This window comes from Sprattus sprattus, assembly GCF_963457725.1.
Source record: "Sprattus sprattus genome assembly, chromosome: 11".
In the NCBI taxonomy this organism is placed as follows: domain Eukaryota; kingdom Metazoa; phylum Chordata; class Actinopteri; order Clupeiformes; family Clupeidae; genus Sprattus; species Sprattus sprattus.
In genome coordinates, this window is record NC_137909.1 from 13,974,392 (window position 1) to 13,989,391 (window position 15,000).

The 15,000-nt window shown below is 45.3% G+C and overlaps 1 protein-coding gene across 1 annotated transcript in view; it reads right to left on the reverse strand.

Moving 5' to 3' along the window:
• Nucleotides 1-15,000, reverse strand: part of arhgef28a (Rho guanine nucleotide exchange factor (GEF) 28a) — a 73,925-nt gene that overhangs the window by 23,089 nt on the left and 35,836 nt on the right. Inside the window, exons 9-22 of the mRNA XM_080847930.1 lie at nucleotides 14,987-15,000; nucleotides 14,537-14,817; nucleotides 13,759-13,951; nucleotides 13,318-13,438; nucleotides 11,712-11,798; nucleotides 10,537-10,579; nucleotides 6,234-6,335; nucleotides 5,320-5,443; nucleotides 2,669-2,804; nucleotides 2,238-2,293; nucleotides 1,827-1,887; nucleotides 1,486-1,624; nucleotides 717-835; nucleotides 207-347 (exon numbers count right to left, since the gene is read on the reverse strand). The exon at nucleotides 14,987-15,000 is cut by the window's right edge and continues 99 nt beyond it. Of these exons, the coding sequence (XP_080704056.1) occupies nucleotides 207-347; nucleotides 717-835; nucleotides 1,486-1,624; nucleotides 1,827-1,887; nucleotides 2,238-2,293; nucleotides 2,669-2,804; nucleotides 5,320-5,443; nucleotides 6,234-6,335; nucleotides 10,537-10,579; nucleotides 11,712-11,798; nucleotides 13,318-13,438; nucleotides 13,759-13,951; nucleotides 14,537-14,817; nucleotides 14,987-15,000 (1,617 nt within the window). The remainder of the gene's footprint in view (nucleotides 1-206; nucleotides 348-716; nucleotides 836-1,485; nucleotides 1,625-1,826; nucleotides 1,888-2,237; nucleotides 2,294-2,668; nucleotides 2,805-5,319; nucleotides 5,444-6,233; nucleotides 6,336-10,536; nucleotides 10,580-11,711; nucleotides 11,799-13,317; nucleotides 13,439-13,758; nucleotides 13,952-14,536; nucleotides 14,818-14,986) is intronic.

Genomic DNA, 15,000 nt, shown 5'->3' on the forward strand with positions numbered 1-15,000 from the left:
GTTTACTTCTTCATTTATGTCCACAATTGAAATGTTAATAAATAACTACCGCAAATTTTGACATGAGCCTACGTATTTGATATGAGCCTCCAAGCATTATATCTTAAGTACCTGCTGGCTTTTGTCACACACACACACACACACACACACACACACACACACACACACACACACACACACACACACACACACACACACACACACACCGTATATGACATCCTGTCTCTTGATGATGTGCTTCTCCTGGCTCTTGCAGAAGTGTGGCTGCACGGCTAGGCTCCAAGACTCCGCCTCCAAGTCCATGGCGTCCCCAACAAGCTCACTTTGCAGAGGGGAGTCCACCACATCTACAGGACCCAGCAAGGGACAAACAGAACAGAGATATGATCTTGAATTATGTTTTCATGGGGCTCAAAATTCCAAATGCGATTCAGATTTTACAGGGGAATTGGTTGAGACTGAAAAAGTATTAACTGCATTTACAGCTGCCAGGAGAGGTCAAACAGAAACAGAGATTTCAACATGAAATGTGTATCGAAAGAGATCAATGGCCCAACTGAAATATTAATGGGAATAGGTGCAGAGTCAGGTGTTTCTATAGGGGCCAAGATAGGACAAACAGAACATACACTCTCTGAGTACGTAGAACAAGAAGATCAAGACATTGAATGAACAGCAACAAGTAAATATTGTCCCCGCTAGGTTGCCATCCTCACCTTCTAAGATGGAGGAGTCAGTAGACGTGGATGACTCTGCTTTCTGTAGAATCTCATCTGATTGGCTGTGGTTTCTCCAAGGTGGGGAGTCCGTATCACCCTCCGGACTCTCGCTAAGGCTGATGAGATATGTAGGACCATAGTTACTCTCATTCACAGTGCCTTGATCTTAATAGACCAACTACATGTTAACAGCATACCCTGACCACTAAAATTATGATTATAATGGCATACATCTATTAAAAGCATGAAGCTGTAAGGGACAGGAAAGGAAAGGGAAGGGAAGAGGAATAGAGCCTAAAGTCTTCAAAAAATTACTTTTAACTTCCTTTTCAAACCATAGAAAAACAACCAAATCGAAGTATCCTACGCCATCAGTTAAACACAAATCCACCAGAGCCCGTGACTATTTCTCCTCCCGCACCCCATTTTTCCCCCGCTGTGTGCCAGATTGTCTGTTAGAGGATAAGAATAGTATTGCACCATTAGTCTTGTAGCAACCTCAGATCCAAACATGGCTAGGTCTTGGCCTTCATTTTATTTCATCCACTCTTGCAAAAGCCAAAGAAAAGAGGAATGTGTAATGCAAGCAGGTGTTGAAAACTGGTGGTGAAAATGAGAATGACTGAATGAAAGAGAGGGAAAGGGAACAGGAACATGGTGTATGGAGGGAAAGATAGAACAGAAAGCAAAAGAGCAAGAAAGAAGGGAAAGGAAGGAAAGAGCGGAATGGTGAAATGGGGAGAAAGAGAGAGAGAGTATGACTGACTGCTCCGTTGCCGTGGGAACACTCCTGGAGAGGGTATTGGTCTGGGAGTCTTTGCGGTTGTCCCGGGATACCATCACCGGGAGCGAAGCTGACGTGGAGATGAGCGTTGACCCATTACTGCTGTCACGCACAGTAAAGTCTGACGGAGAGGGAAAAAGAGAAAGGGAAAAAGGGAGACTTGAGATATAATAACAAACTTCATGGCAATTTAAAGTTTATGAACCAAAATAAAAGCATCTAAAGCAGATGTTCACAGTACAGTTACCCCCCCCCCCCCCCCCCCCACACACACACACACACACACACATACACCAAACAAATAAACACATAAACAAACTTACTCTGTGGAAGAGATGCTGTTTTTGATTTCACCATGGAAACGGCATATTTATCCTGGAGTTTCTGGAGACAGGCAAGTAAAGTAAACACACACGACACACGTAAAGCAACACAGGAGCAACACACATTCACCAACTGACACGCCCACAATTGCATGAAAACATTCAAACACACACAGGTTTATGGCAGCATTCTAAACCACAATCATTTCTGAGGAAATAAGCAAATATGTCACTTGTGTGTATTAACCATTAACACGCCTATCAGTGACCAGTGTTTGAGGAAAGGTAAACACACACACACACACACACACACACACACACACACACACACACACACACACACACACACACACACATACACACACACACACACACACACACACACACACGCATTAAGATACACATCCCTACCTTGAGACAAGGTGTGGCAGAGTCCCGACAGCCTTTATGAACCGTGAGAGTGCAATCTGAGGACAGAGGTGTGTTTTAATATATACAACAGACACACACACACACACACACACCACACACACACACACACACACACACACACACACACACACATATACACACACACACATAACACCAGATACACACACACATCATAAATAAGCATAAACAACAGACTTTCACTTTCATCATTGGTGTAATTATATTCATACTGACGGGAAATAACAGTAAACGGAGAGTGTAGTATTTGTATACGAGTAAAAGACAGGAATATGTGTCATCTGTTTAAGTAACAAACTGTGTGTGTGTGTGTGGGTGTGAGAGAGAGAGAGTTTTGAGTCTGAGAGTGTGAATGTGTGTATGTGTTTGTGTTTATGCATGTGTGTACTCACTAGAGCAGTGCAGCAGGTCCTTTCCTGTGGCTGGCTTGTCACACACGAGGCATACGGTGGCCCCGGCGCAGGACCCCGAGGAGAAGAGGTGGCCATTGGACTGCCTGTCTTTCCCCTCGCGATCCTTCGCCTTACCCTTAGAGAACCACAGAGACATCACGCTCAGTCCAGCTGCTTCACACAGCATTCTCACACACACACACACACACACACACACACACAGATTGAGAGAGAGATACACTCCTTGTTCACACACACACACACAGATCTGAAGACTCTGGTCCTATTGACCTGAATAGAATCCAGTGAAAACGAACGCCTATGCTTCTCTAACAGGGGAAGAGAATTTAGGGTTTCGCTGGAAGAAGCTCAGCAGCACTGAATGGGTTAACTATTAACAGAAGCGAGGTTGCTCAGCATGGGACTTTGGTGTGTGTGTGTGTGTGTGTGTGTGTGTGTGTGTGTGTGTGTGTGTGTGTGTGTGAATGTGTGTTTGGGAGCTGATCGCTCAGCCTAAAGGTTAGTCATCCTTTGCTTGTTGCCCAAAATGAGCACCTAAAAAGGAGCTGTGTGTGAGTGTGTGTGTGTGTGTTTGTGTGTGTGTGGGTGTGTGTGTGTGTGTGTGTGCGTGCATGCGTGTGTGTGTACGTGTGTGTTTGTGTGTGTGTGTGTGTGTGTGTGTGTGTGTGTGTGTGCGTGCGTGCGTGTGTGTGTGCGTGTGGTTGTGTGTGTGTGTGTGATGGCACTGTCTGCCTGTGAATTATTTAAAAGCTCAGCACTGAACTATGTCAGCCTTGTGGTCCCGTCAAACGGTGATGTCAGCCATGCAGAGCAGACATTAACCTAAACCTCAAGGCTGGACTTTGCCCCCGCTTGGATAACAGTTCAACAGTATAGACTGTCTATGACTCAGGTAAAGCAGGTCATCTAAACAGGTGGTAAATGAAGTACATACACAGGCAGTAAATGTTAATAACTTTCGGTTTTCCAGTAATGACAATAACACAGTCTGGCAAACAGTCCTGTTCCTGTAAATGGGACACAAACATAGTGGTTTTGGACTGAGCCATAGGCTATTCCAGCCAATCAACACATTGCTTCAGGAGCACAAAAGAGAGGGGTGTAATTTGATTGGCTGCTGAGCTTAAACATCAACAACCTTTTACTAGAATCGAGATCTCTATAGAGATCTATAGAGAGGCTCTTTATCAGAAACTACTTTTCTCCACTCAAACAAGCAAAGGAGGAAACAGATCTCTTGATTTATCGTTTGCATATCTGGTCAGTGGTCAAGTGCTTTGCGCTTGACATGAAAACAAGGCTAGTCACTGACGTGTTTAGAGGGGTGATGTGAGAGATTGAGAGAATGAATAAAACTCTGTGGGGATTAAGCATGTACATAACAGTTTAGCTGGTACAGTCTACTATTAGGAGGCCTGTGTGATGAGCATGACCTCACAGCCACAGCTCTTTCTCTCTCTCTGTCTGCAACGGTGCGGCTGCCCGTTACCGCGACGGTTATACATTCCGGGGCTCAGACAAACACAGAAGACAGCGTGGGGTACAGGCACAGGATTTATATTCACACAAACAGCATACCCATCATAGTTAACCCTGATCAGAACAGCGATTGGGACATACAACCAGCAAAACATAGCAGGACCTATGAACTTTTGGGCACGGAGTGTCAGACGTGAGCCAAGTGCGTGTGATGAGAGGGGTGGTTGTAGAGGGTGTGATTATTTAGAGTGCTATGTATTAATAGTATATTAATGTCTTTGGGTAAACCCGGCTGTATCAATGTAGGGAAATGTATGTTGTGATAATTCGTCGGAATATGGATGTTTATTGATTGTTTTACGATGTGTGCAATGGTTCAGGCCGGGTAGATAAAATGCCGTCGCAGAACAGGTATCGGGAGCGACGAGTCTGAGGGGAACAACTTCCCACCCCTCCAGACAACTATAGGTAAATTGTTTAGATTGAAGAGCGACAACTTGTTAAGCTAACTTATTATGATTGAAAGTAACTTGTTTAGTTTGTAGCCGAATTGTTTAGGGACTTGCTTTATTTATTGAGAGCTATTTGGAGTTTTGTTTCTTTTTGTTTTCTCCATTCTGGTGTGTTGGCCGACCACAAACGGATTAAACATTTGCCATTTTTACAAAAAAAACGTCTTAGACACTGCCTCCATTTCTTTTTACATCGCTGCGAGGCAGGTGTTTAGGTCTCATGATTCTCATCTGCTGGGGCTTAGCGGGGATTGGTGTGTGTGTGTGTGTGTGTGTGTGTGTGTGTGTGTGTGTGTTTTTGTTTGTGTGTGTGTGTGTGTGTGTGTGCGTGTGTGTGTGTGGTTGTGTGTGTATGTGTGTGTGTGTGTGTGTATGTGGTTGGGTGTGTGTATGTGGTTGTGTGTGTGTGTATGTGGTTGTGTGTGTGTGTGTGTTTGAATGTGTGTGTATGTGGTTGTGTATGTGGTTGTGTGTGTGAATGTGTATGTGGTTGTGTGTGTGTGTGCATGTGCGTGTGCGTGTGTATCTGTGTGTTTTCATCGCTATGTAAACATCAATGCTGGTGCGGTAAAGGCCGATTTTTAGGACCTTTTTCCTTGTTCTGTGGTTTCCCTCACCTTGTTGTTTTGTTTCCCTCACCTTGTTCTTGTTGCGAGTGCTGGACATGCGGCTCTTCAGGAAGCTAAACGTTCTGCTGACTTTGTACTTGTCCGACTCGGTCTTGGAGGGGATGATGTACCTGTCCCACTCCTCTTCCTCGATCCTGCAAGAGGGGGGGGGGGCACGTGACATGACATTAGTGCCGCCCACCCAGCGCCCGCTCCTGGTGCCACACAGCACCGGGCATCACTGAGAGGGTTAGTTGGCATCGCCGCGCCATGCGTCGTCTTGCTTGCTGGTGATCAAAGGGTTAAACATACACCCAAGCAGCAGCTGACTCTGAAATCAATCATCCTGATCAGAGCCAGATCAATCCTCCTGATCAGAAGCAGATCAGGACCAGGTCTTTTCCAGAGTCAGCTGCTTAAAGGGTTTCTACAGAGGAAGAGAGGAGTGTCCTAGAAGTGTAAGACAGAATAGCATCACATTGCTTGTCGGATGCATGCAGTTGCAGTGGTGTGTGATCAGGGAGGTATTTGGGGATCTCTGCAGGACGTGGCTGAGAAACAGACAAAGACGCATGCCTCACAACGAGACCTGCAGGACCATACAGCGAACAACCTAAGGTACGCAAAGTGGCGCTTCACTGAGAAACAGAGTCTCTGCAGTCTGCTGCATGCTGAGCTGAAAGAAAAACTGGGTGGGTTTCAATACTTCAGTAGACTTTCTGGGGTTAGTGACAAACAATGAGTGTCACATTGGGTTAGGGGGGGAGTGGGGGTTAGGACGTGCAGTTATGGGGGGGTACTGCGTGTGTTAGAGAATGGCGCTAGCTGTTGGCGACCTCTAAAAGGTCAGCGTTAGAGGTCATGCTAATGCTTACACTAAGGCAGGCTGGCGTACTGAGGCCGTGACGGAGCTACAGTGGGGTGATGTTAAGTGACATGACGTACTCTTTGAGGAACTCGGACAGTGTGAGGTGCTGGAGGGAGTCGGCCAGCTCCACGCTGGACTCATCCTCGGCCGACTGAGCTCTCCTGCGGAACCTCAACTCCCTACACATACACACAGACACACACGCGTGCGCACACACAAACACACACACACACCACATATGCACATACATACACACGCATACACACACATGCACACACGTGCATGTGAGCACACACACACACAGGCACGCACAAACACACACACACACACACACACACACACACACACACACACACACACACATGCGCCCACACACACGCCCACACGCCCACACACACAAACACACACACACACACACACACACACACACACAGACACACACACACACAAACACACACACACACACACACACACACACACTTCACTTGTAAGGTCTCTCTTCCTCACCCCCAATTTCCAACAGGGGAAAACACACAATGAAGTTGTAGACCCTCAGTTCTTGTCCTGCTTTTTCTCTATATATCCCTCCTCTCTTTCCAAATCATTTGTACCTTTCTCTTTTTTCCCTCTCTCTCCCCATCTCCCTATCTGCCTCTCTGTGTCTTTACATGAAAAATAATCAGACAAAACCAATTATTCATTCATTTTCAGTTAATTATCTGCCAAATATACAGCCGCGGAAAAAATTAAGAGACCACTTCAAAATTATCAGTTTCTCTGGTTTTACTATTTATTGGTATGTGTTAAAGTAAAATGTACATTTTTGTTTTATTCTATAACCTACTGGCAACATTCCTACCAAATTTCAAATAAAAATATTGTCATTTAGATCATTTATTTGCAGAAAAATGACAATTGGTCAAAATAGCAAAAAAGATGCAGTGTCTTCAGATCTCGAATAATGCAAAGAAAACAAGCTCGTATTCATTTTTAAACTACACAATACTAATGCTTTAACTTAGGAAGAGTTCAGAAATCAATATTTGGTGGAATAACCTTGATTTAAAATCACAACTTTCATGTGTCTTGGCATGCTCTCCACCAGCCTTTCACATTGCCGTTGGGTGACTTTATGCTACTCCTGGCGCAAGAATTCAAGCAGCTCGGCTTCTTTTCATGGCTTGTGACCATCCATCTTCCTCTTTATCACATTTCAGAGTTTTTTTTATGGGATTCAGGTCTCGAAATTGGGCTGGCCATGACAGGGTCCTGATCTGGTGATACTCCATCCACACCTTTACTGGCCTGGCTGTGTGGCATGGAGCATTGCCCTGCTGGAAAAAACACTTCTCAGAGTTGGGGAACATTGTCAGAGCAAAAGGAAGCAAGTTTTTCTTCCGGGACAACGTTGTACTTTGCCTGGCTGAGGTTTGTAAAAGACCATAAGGATTGAACCAAAGCCGACTGGAGGGTCTCCTAGTTCGTCTTCTCTGATGAGTCCAATTTCACAGTAGGTGCAAGACTCTGTGGCTTGTAGGCCTCTCCAGGTCTCCGTCTAACCATCAGACGACCATGTGTTGGGCAAAGCTGAAAATTGGACTCATCAGAGAAGACGAACTAGGAGACCCTCCAGTCCGCTTTGGTTCAATCCTTATGGTCTTTTACAAACCTCAGCCAGGCAAAGTACAACGTTGTCCCGGAAGAAAAACTTGCTTCCTTTTGCTCTGACAATGTTCCCCAACTCTGAGAAGTGTTTTTTCCAGCAGGGCAATGCTCCATGCCACACAGCCAGGCCAGTAAAGGTGTGGATGGAGTATCACCAGATCAGGACCCTGTCATGGCCAGCCCAATTTCGAGACCTGAATCCCATAAAAAACCTCTGAAATGTGATCAAGAGGAAGATGGATGGTCACAAGCCATGAAAAGAAGCCGAGCTGCTTGAATTCTTGCGCCAGGAGTAGCATAAAGTCACCCAACGGCAATGTGAAAGACTGGTGGAGAGCATGCCAAGACACATGAAAGTTGTGATTTTAAATCAAGGTTATTCCACCAAATATTGATTTCTGAACACTTCCTAAGTTAAAGCATTAGTATTGTGTAGTTTAAAAATGAATATGAGCTTGTTTTCTTTGCATTATTCAAGATCTGAAGACACTGCATCTTTTTTGCTATTTTGACCAATTGTCATTTTTCTGCAAATAAATGATCTAAATGACAATATTTTTATTTGAAATTTGGTAGGAATATTGCCAGTAGGTTATAGAATAAAACTGAAATGTACATTTTACTTTAACACATACCAATAAATAGTAAAACCAGAGAAACTGATAATTTTGAAGTGGTCTCTTAATTTTTTCCGCGGCTGTATATATATATATATATATATATAATATATAACAAAATATTTAGCTAAATGTACCCCAACACACATACACACAGAAACCCCACTAGCACAACTCCTCTCACACGCCAGAGTCAACATGTGTGTGTGTATATCCTTTGGATGGTGCTACTGTTCTACAACTGTAGTTACACACTCCCTTTTTTACTGAATGTACAGAACCAAAAAGAAGAGTGGGGGGGGGGGACGGGGAGAGAGAGGGAGAGGGAGGGAGGGAGGAAGAGAGGGGGAGAAAGAGGGAGAGAGAGGGAGAGGGAGGGAGGGAGGAAGAGAGGGGGAGAGAAAGAGGGGGAGAGAGAGGGAGGAAGAGAGGAGGAGAAAGAGGGAGACAGAGGGAGAGGGAGGAAGAGAGGGGGAGAGAGAGAGAGGAGGAGAGAGGGGGAGAGAGAGGGAGTGAGGGGGAGGGAGGGGGGAGGGAGAGGGAGACAGAAGAACAGAGAGGGGGAAAGGGCAGGGTGACCTGGCAGGGATCCTAAAAGCCTTTTGTGAGATCAGAGACAGAGAGAGCGAGCAGCAGAGGGGAAGAAAGGGGGAAACAGAGGGGGGAGAGGAAGATAGAGAGAGAGAGAGAGAGAAAAAGCGAAAAGTGAGTGAGAGGAAGAGAGAAGGAGAAACAGAGAGGGAGAGAGATTGAGGGATGGATAACCACACCATCAGAGTGGAAGTCCATTAGGGAAACAAGGTCAGCCAGACCCTCTCATCAAAAGGAAAATTAACCAATAATTCTATTAGATATGGAACACACACACACAAACAGATCCACACAAACACATACCGTACATACACAGAAGCACACAGTTCACATTTACCAGATATCACACACACACACACACACAGACACACATAAACTCACACAAACACAGACACACTGTCCAGACCGCTTGAAACACTGGGACGACTCCCCTGCCTGTAATTACTGCTTCGCTACCATTCTACTATTTATTTCCAAAACCCACGGCCTCCATTAAGCCCAGAACCCTGGGATAATGTGAGTGTTGTGGTAGATTTCCACTTTCTTTGGAGAGCTGCTAGTTTCTGCTTTGACACAATGGAAATCATATAATTTCCATCTCTGCTATTTTGTTTCATTAGAAAGATAAATTATGGATAGTTTGATTGTGAAGGTTGTATGATTGTTAGTTTTGTTGTATGTGGAAAAAATAACTCTGAATGGGATTTTAGGGTGCTTTTTCAATTGTAATGTGGGTAAAAGGCGTTTCCTGACATTTGGACGGTTTATGAATTAATAAGGCGGCTGTATGTGGGTCAAATGGTCTTCACCGGAGAGATGTATTTGGAGAGGCAGACCAGAACATCAGAGTTCTTGAGATGATGGAAGATGTGATTCTCTTCGTAGCATCATGACAAATGATACTGTCTCTATCTGGTGGACAAATGTGCTCAGAACCGGCTACCTCAAAGACTCAAAAAAGAACAGGAATGGAAAATGACATGATTAAAATGGGTTTTTTCAAGTTAAGAAAAGGGGGAAAGAACAGAGAAAACACTTTGGACAGCTCAACTAAACAACAGAGACCTTCAGTCTCTAGGCAACCCAGTAGTCAGAGCAACACTGGAGAGTTCTCACTCTAGGTCAGGCAGCAAGAGAGCAGGAGGACAGGAGGCAACCCAACACAGGAAACATGAGACAAAGTGAGAAAGAGAGGAAGAGAGGAAGGGAAGGGGATGAGAGAAGAAAGGATTATGGGGGACAAAGTGGTAGAGCAAAAAGAGGTTAAGAGAAAGTACTGCAATAAATGGAAAAAAAAGAGTGAGTATCAGAGGAAGAGAGAGAGATTAAGAGAAAGAGAGAGCAAGAGAGCCGGACAGAATATATAAGGTAGAGACAGAGAAAACAAAAAGAAATCGAGAGAAAGAGAGACAGAATGAAGATGTAAGAGAAAGGCAATAAGAAGGAGAAACTAAAGAGAGATATTTAAACGAGAGAAAGACAAAGCGGGTAGAGGTTTTCTGCGTACCTTTTCTCCTGTGTTTGTTCAGTGAGGCTGAGAGCTCTCTGTTCTGTGGACAGAAACAAAAACAACACCAACGTTCACTTCAGACAACTAGACATCATATTGATGCAGCCATGATTCCCACTCAATAACACACATGGCAGAATGCATCCATGATTCGCCCTCTATAACACACACGGCAGGTCAACCACAGCAGCCCCAACTCTCCTGAGTCAATGAGTCTTATGAATAAAATGCTGAAATGCTTCATGTTTCCAGATGTAATTAAAACTAGCTGGGTTCTCCTATACTGTATAATTTAGATGATGAATGTGACATTAGGCTGATATTAGACTAAGCTGAAGAGGACAGGCGTTCCGGCCGTGTGGTCTGGAGGGGAAATCACTTGGGCTTGCATGCTGGAGAGCACAGGGGAATGAAACAAGCCACAAGGACCGACATACACACACACACACACACACACACACACACACACTGGTGAACAAAAGCCTGATCTGAGGAGCAGATGTCTGAAACGCACAGACACCACTGGGCCTTAGAGTGATTTTTCATTTTGACACACACTCAGATATACACACACACACACACACACACACACACACACACACACACACACACACACACACACACACACACACACACACACTCACTAGCACATTCACACACACACAAATTTGGAAATGCAGACACAATCAGCCTGGACAAGATCAGGTAGGTGCTTTGTGTTCATGCACCATGTCCCAGTTTGATGACATCACAGGCCTGTTCTCCCACCAAATACCTGAGCAGCAGCAGATGATGAGGCATCGCAATCAGAAAGAATCAAGAGCAGCTGACACTTCTCACATACAGCCAGACACATACACACACACACACACACACACACACACACACACACACACACACACACACACACACACACACACACACACACACACACACACACACACACACTCACGTAAGTGAACAAGCAAACGAGCAAGCATTGATGATGATCAGTTTGGATGCTCTGCACATTTAATAAAGAAACACTCACAACCATCCACATACTCACATACTCCCACACACATCCACACACCCAAACCCATATCTATCCACAAACACTCCCATCCCCATGCTGTTAGCGGTGGTGTGCTGAGCTGAAGCAGGAGGAAGGTGATGGTGAGTCCAGTACTTACTAACAGGATTGAGTAGGTAGAGAGATTTAGACAGAGACAGAGCCTGCAAGAGAGACCTGCTGCCACTGCTGCTGTGGAGGGCGCCATCTACAGGACACAGTGGACATGACAACTCAACTCACTGCCAACCCAACCCACACCAGGGCAACACAGACAACAGTGTTTCTCAGCCCTGCTGCCAGATTCTCACTATGTGTGTGTGTGTGTGTGTTGTCTCACTGACAAGGACACTTTACATAAATCATAATAGGTATTTGTGGGAGGACTCCTAATAGTAATTTCCCTGAGTACACACACACACACACACACATAACAGGCAGTGAGTGAGCCAACAGTAACCGAGAAAGATGGGTTTGTGAGATACACATATTTAACAGTTAGATCAACATGCTTCTACCAACCCAGAGCCTCATAAACCAGAACAGACCCTTTGGAAGATGGGCCCCTCCTCTGAGCTGGGTTTGACTTAAAGGTTCTTCCTGTTTAAAGGCAGAGTTTCCTCCCCTCTGTCATCAGTGTGCTTACTGTCAGGGGTTTAAGCAGGCCTTGGCTTTACTAAAGAGCCTTGACACAATGCTCAAAGTCAACAGTGCTGCGCAAGTAAATAAAACAGAAAGTGAAATTGAACAGACCCCAATGAGGCAGTTAATGTCAAAAACAGCACTGACTAAATGATGAGAGAGAAAGAGAGAGAGGGAAAGAAAGAAAGAGAGAGAGATTAAACATAGTGAGGAAGAGAGCTTGTTCCACAGAAATGTAGGCCAGGCCCACGGTTAACAAGCTGTCTGAACAAGCTTCCTGCGAGGAGAACAGCAAACCTCCCCAAACCACAGCGAGGCCACACAGCCTTGGAGTAGCAGAGAGGAGAGAGAGGAGGGAGCCACGACTCCAGACTCCTGCTGTCTGGCCAGCAGTCTACAGGCGACAGTGCCTTAGAACAAGAAATAGAACCAGACTTACCTGGAGAACTACCTTCTTTCGGTTTAAACTTGGTCCCTGAACTAGGACCTGGCCAGACTAAGAGAACGAACCTTCTGCACAAACTGTCTAGGTGACCCTGTTTTAGTACGAGAAGTACTTAGAACCAGAAGCCTGGATCAAGAATCCCTTAAAACTAAGAGAGATCACTTTTACTACAATAACAAGGACCTTGAAAAACTAAGAGAGCTAGCTTCTTTCAATTTATATGAGTATCTTAGCAACAAAACTAGAACCAGACCAGACCGTGTGAGTGAATTTCCTGCACCCTACATATAGCACTTCCTTAGTACAAGAATCAAAACCTGGCCAAAATGAAGGAATGAACTTTCCACAGGTCACAGCTGACTCCACCTCAGCAGAACAGCCATTACTTGTTCAAACTGAGACAACTAACCTTTTTAATAATTCAGCTCCTCCAGTTAAGTTCAGCAAAGCTCAGACAGCTGATGCTATCACCTCTCTCTTTTCCACTTTCAGAAACAGAGACATAAGTTCAACAAGAACACACCAGTCTGAAGACTAAGGGCTTCTGTCCTCTGGTGGGTCACTGTAAGGAAACTCAAAACAGGGTTCCTCGGGATCATGGAGGTTAGGAAAGGGGTGAAAGGTGAGAGACGAGGCTGACCTTGGGTGAGTTCGGAGGTGGGGGGAACGTGTGTGTCGCGGCTGAAGCGGGGGGGCCGCAGACTGATCTTGGGGGAGGAGTACGAGTATGAGCGCATACGCACCCCCTGATCCGCGGCATTCTGCAGGGGGAAAGCACAGAGGTGAAAAACACATCTACACACACATGCAAAACCCATACACACACACACGCACATTTATGCAAAAAAGCACATCAGCTTTCAAACACACTCACACTTGTCTTGTTTCCTACTGACCACATAGTTAAATTAGGTACACTAGAGTTTGACCTCATGTAACTTAGCTTCCCGTAACTTAAATACGAAAAAGTACCAAACGCAGAGTAAAAACCAGTACTAGTACGAATATAAAGGGTCTTTGTCCCACAGGAGAAAAAATAAGTTTTACAGCTTTAAAATATCTCTGCACTGCTGTGTCCCACCTTTGAAGAGGCGTGGCCCAGGGCGGAGGAGGTGGAGAGAGTGCGAGTGCAGGTGGGTTCAGGGGCGGGGTCAGCGCTGTCCCTTTCGTCTCCACTGGGCTCGGACGACAGCTGGGGGAGGGGTGACTTCATCAGGACCTCATCATCCTCTTCCTCACTGTCCACTTCGAGGGCCACCAGTGTGGGGCTGAGGCTGAGAAACACACAAATACACAAACACAAGCATTAACACACACACACACACACACATACACAAATAACCATATACACACAGACATCCAGATACACACATGCAGACACAGACAAATGCACACACACACACACACACTCATAAACATACACAGACAAATGCACACACACAAGCATAAACACACAGACACACAAGCATAAATAAACACACACACACACAGATCTACAGATGCACACACACACACACACAAACACAAACACACTCATAAACACACACACACACAACCATACAGATACACACACAAGCATAAATACACACACACACACACACACACTTACACACACACACACACACACACACACACACAGACGTATAGATACACACACGAACAAGCATACACACAGAATAGTAGACACAAACACAGGCAGACACAGATACAAACACACACACACACACACATTATAGGATATTTTGAAATATTTTCTCTGATTTTGATCAAAAATACCTATTTACACTCATTGCCAAACAGACTGACACCACAAAGAGAGACCGAAGACAAAAAATTGACTAATCAGCAAAGACTTCTACCTGAGGTCACATGACCCTGAGGGCGAGCTCTGCGCCTGATTGGGCGGTTCTGTGCGTGAGGATCGGAAGAGTCTGGCCAGAGCCAGGTCAGCAGGAGAGTGGGATGAGAGAGGAGAGGGGGTGGGAGACGGAGAGCTGGACGGAGAGACAGAGAGCTTCTTCTCCCCTCCTGGAGGAGGCGTATCCGTGGCGCCCGGCGGTGCTGAGGCTGCCTCCCCATCTGTGGTTGTGCTCTCTCCCGTCACTCCGGCAACCGCCACTTTCACTTCAGGGTCGTCAACCTGCAGCAGAGGAGGAGACACTCTAACAGTGTGTCTGTAAATGTGTGTCTGTAAATGTGTATTTGTATGTGTATGTGTGTGTATGGATATTTATGCAGGACTATGGATGCTGTAACTGTGTGTGTGTATGTATAAGTGTGTGTTTGTATGTGTGTGTTTGTGTTCTTACCTGTCCTTTCCCAT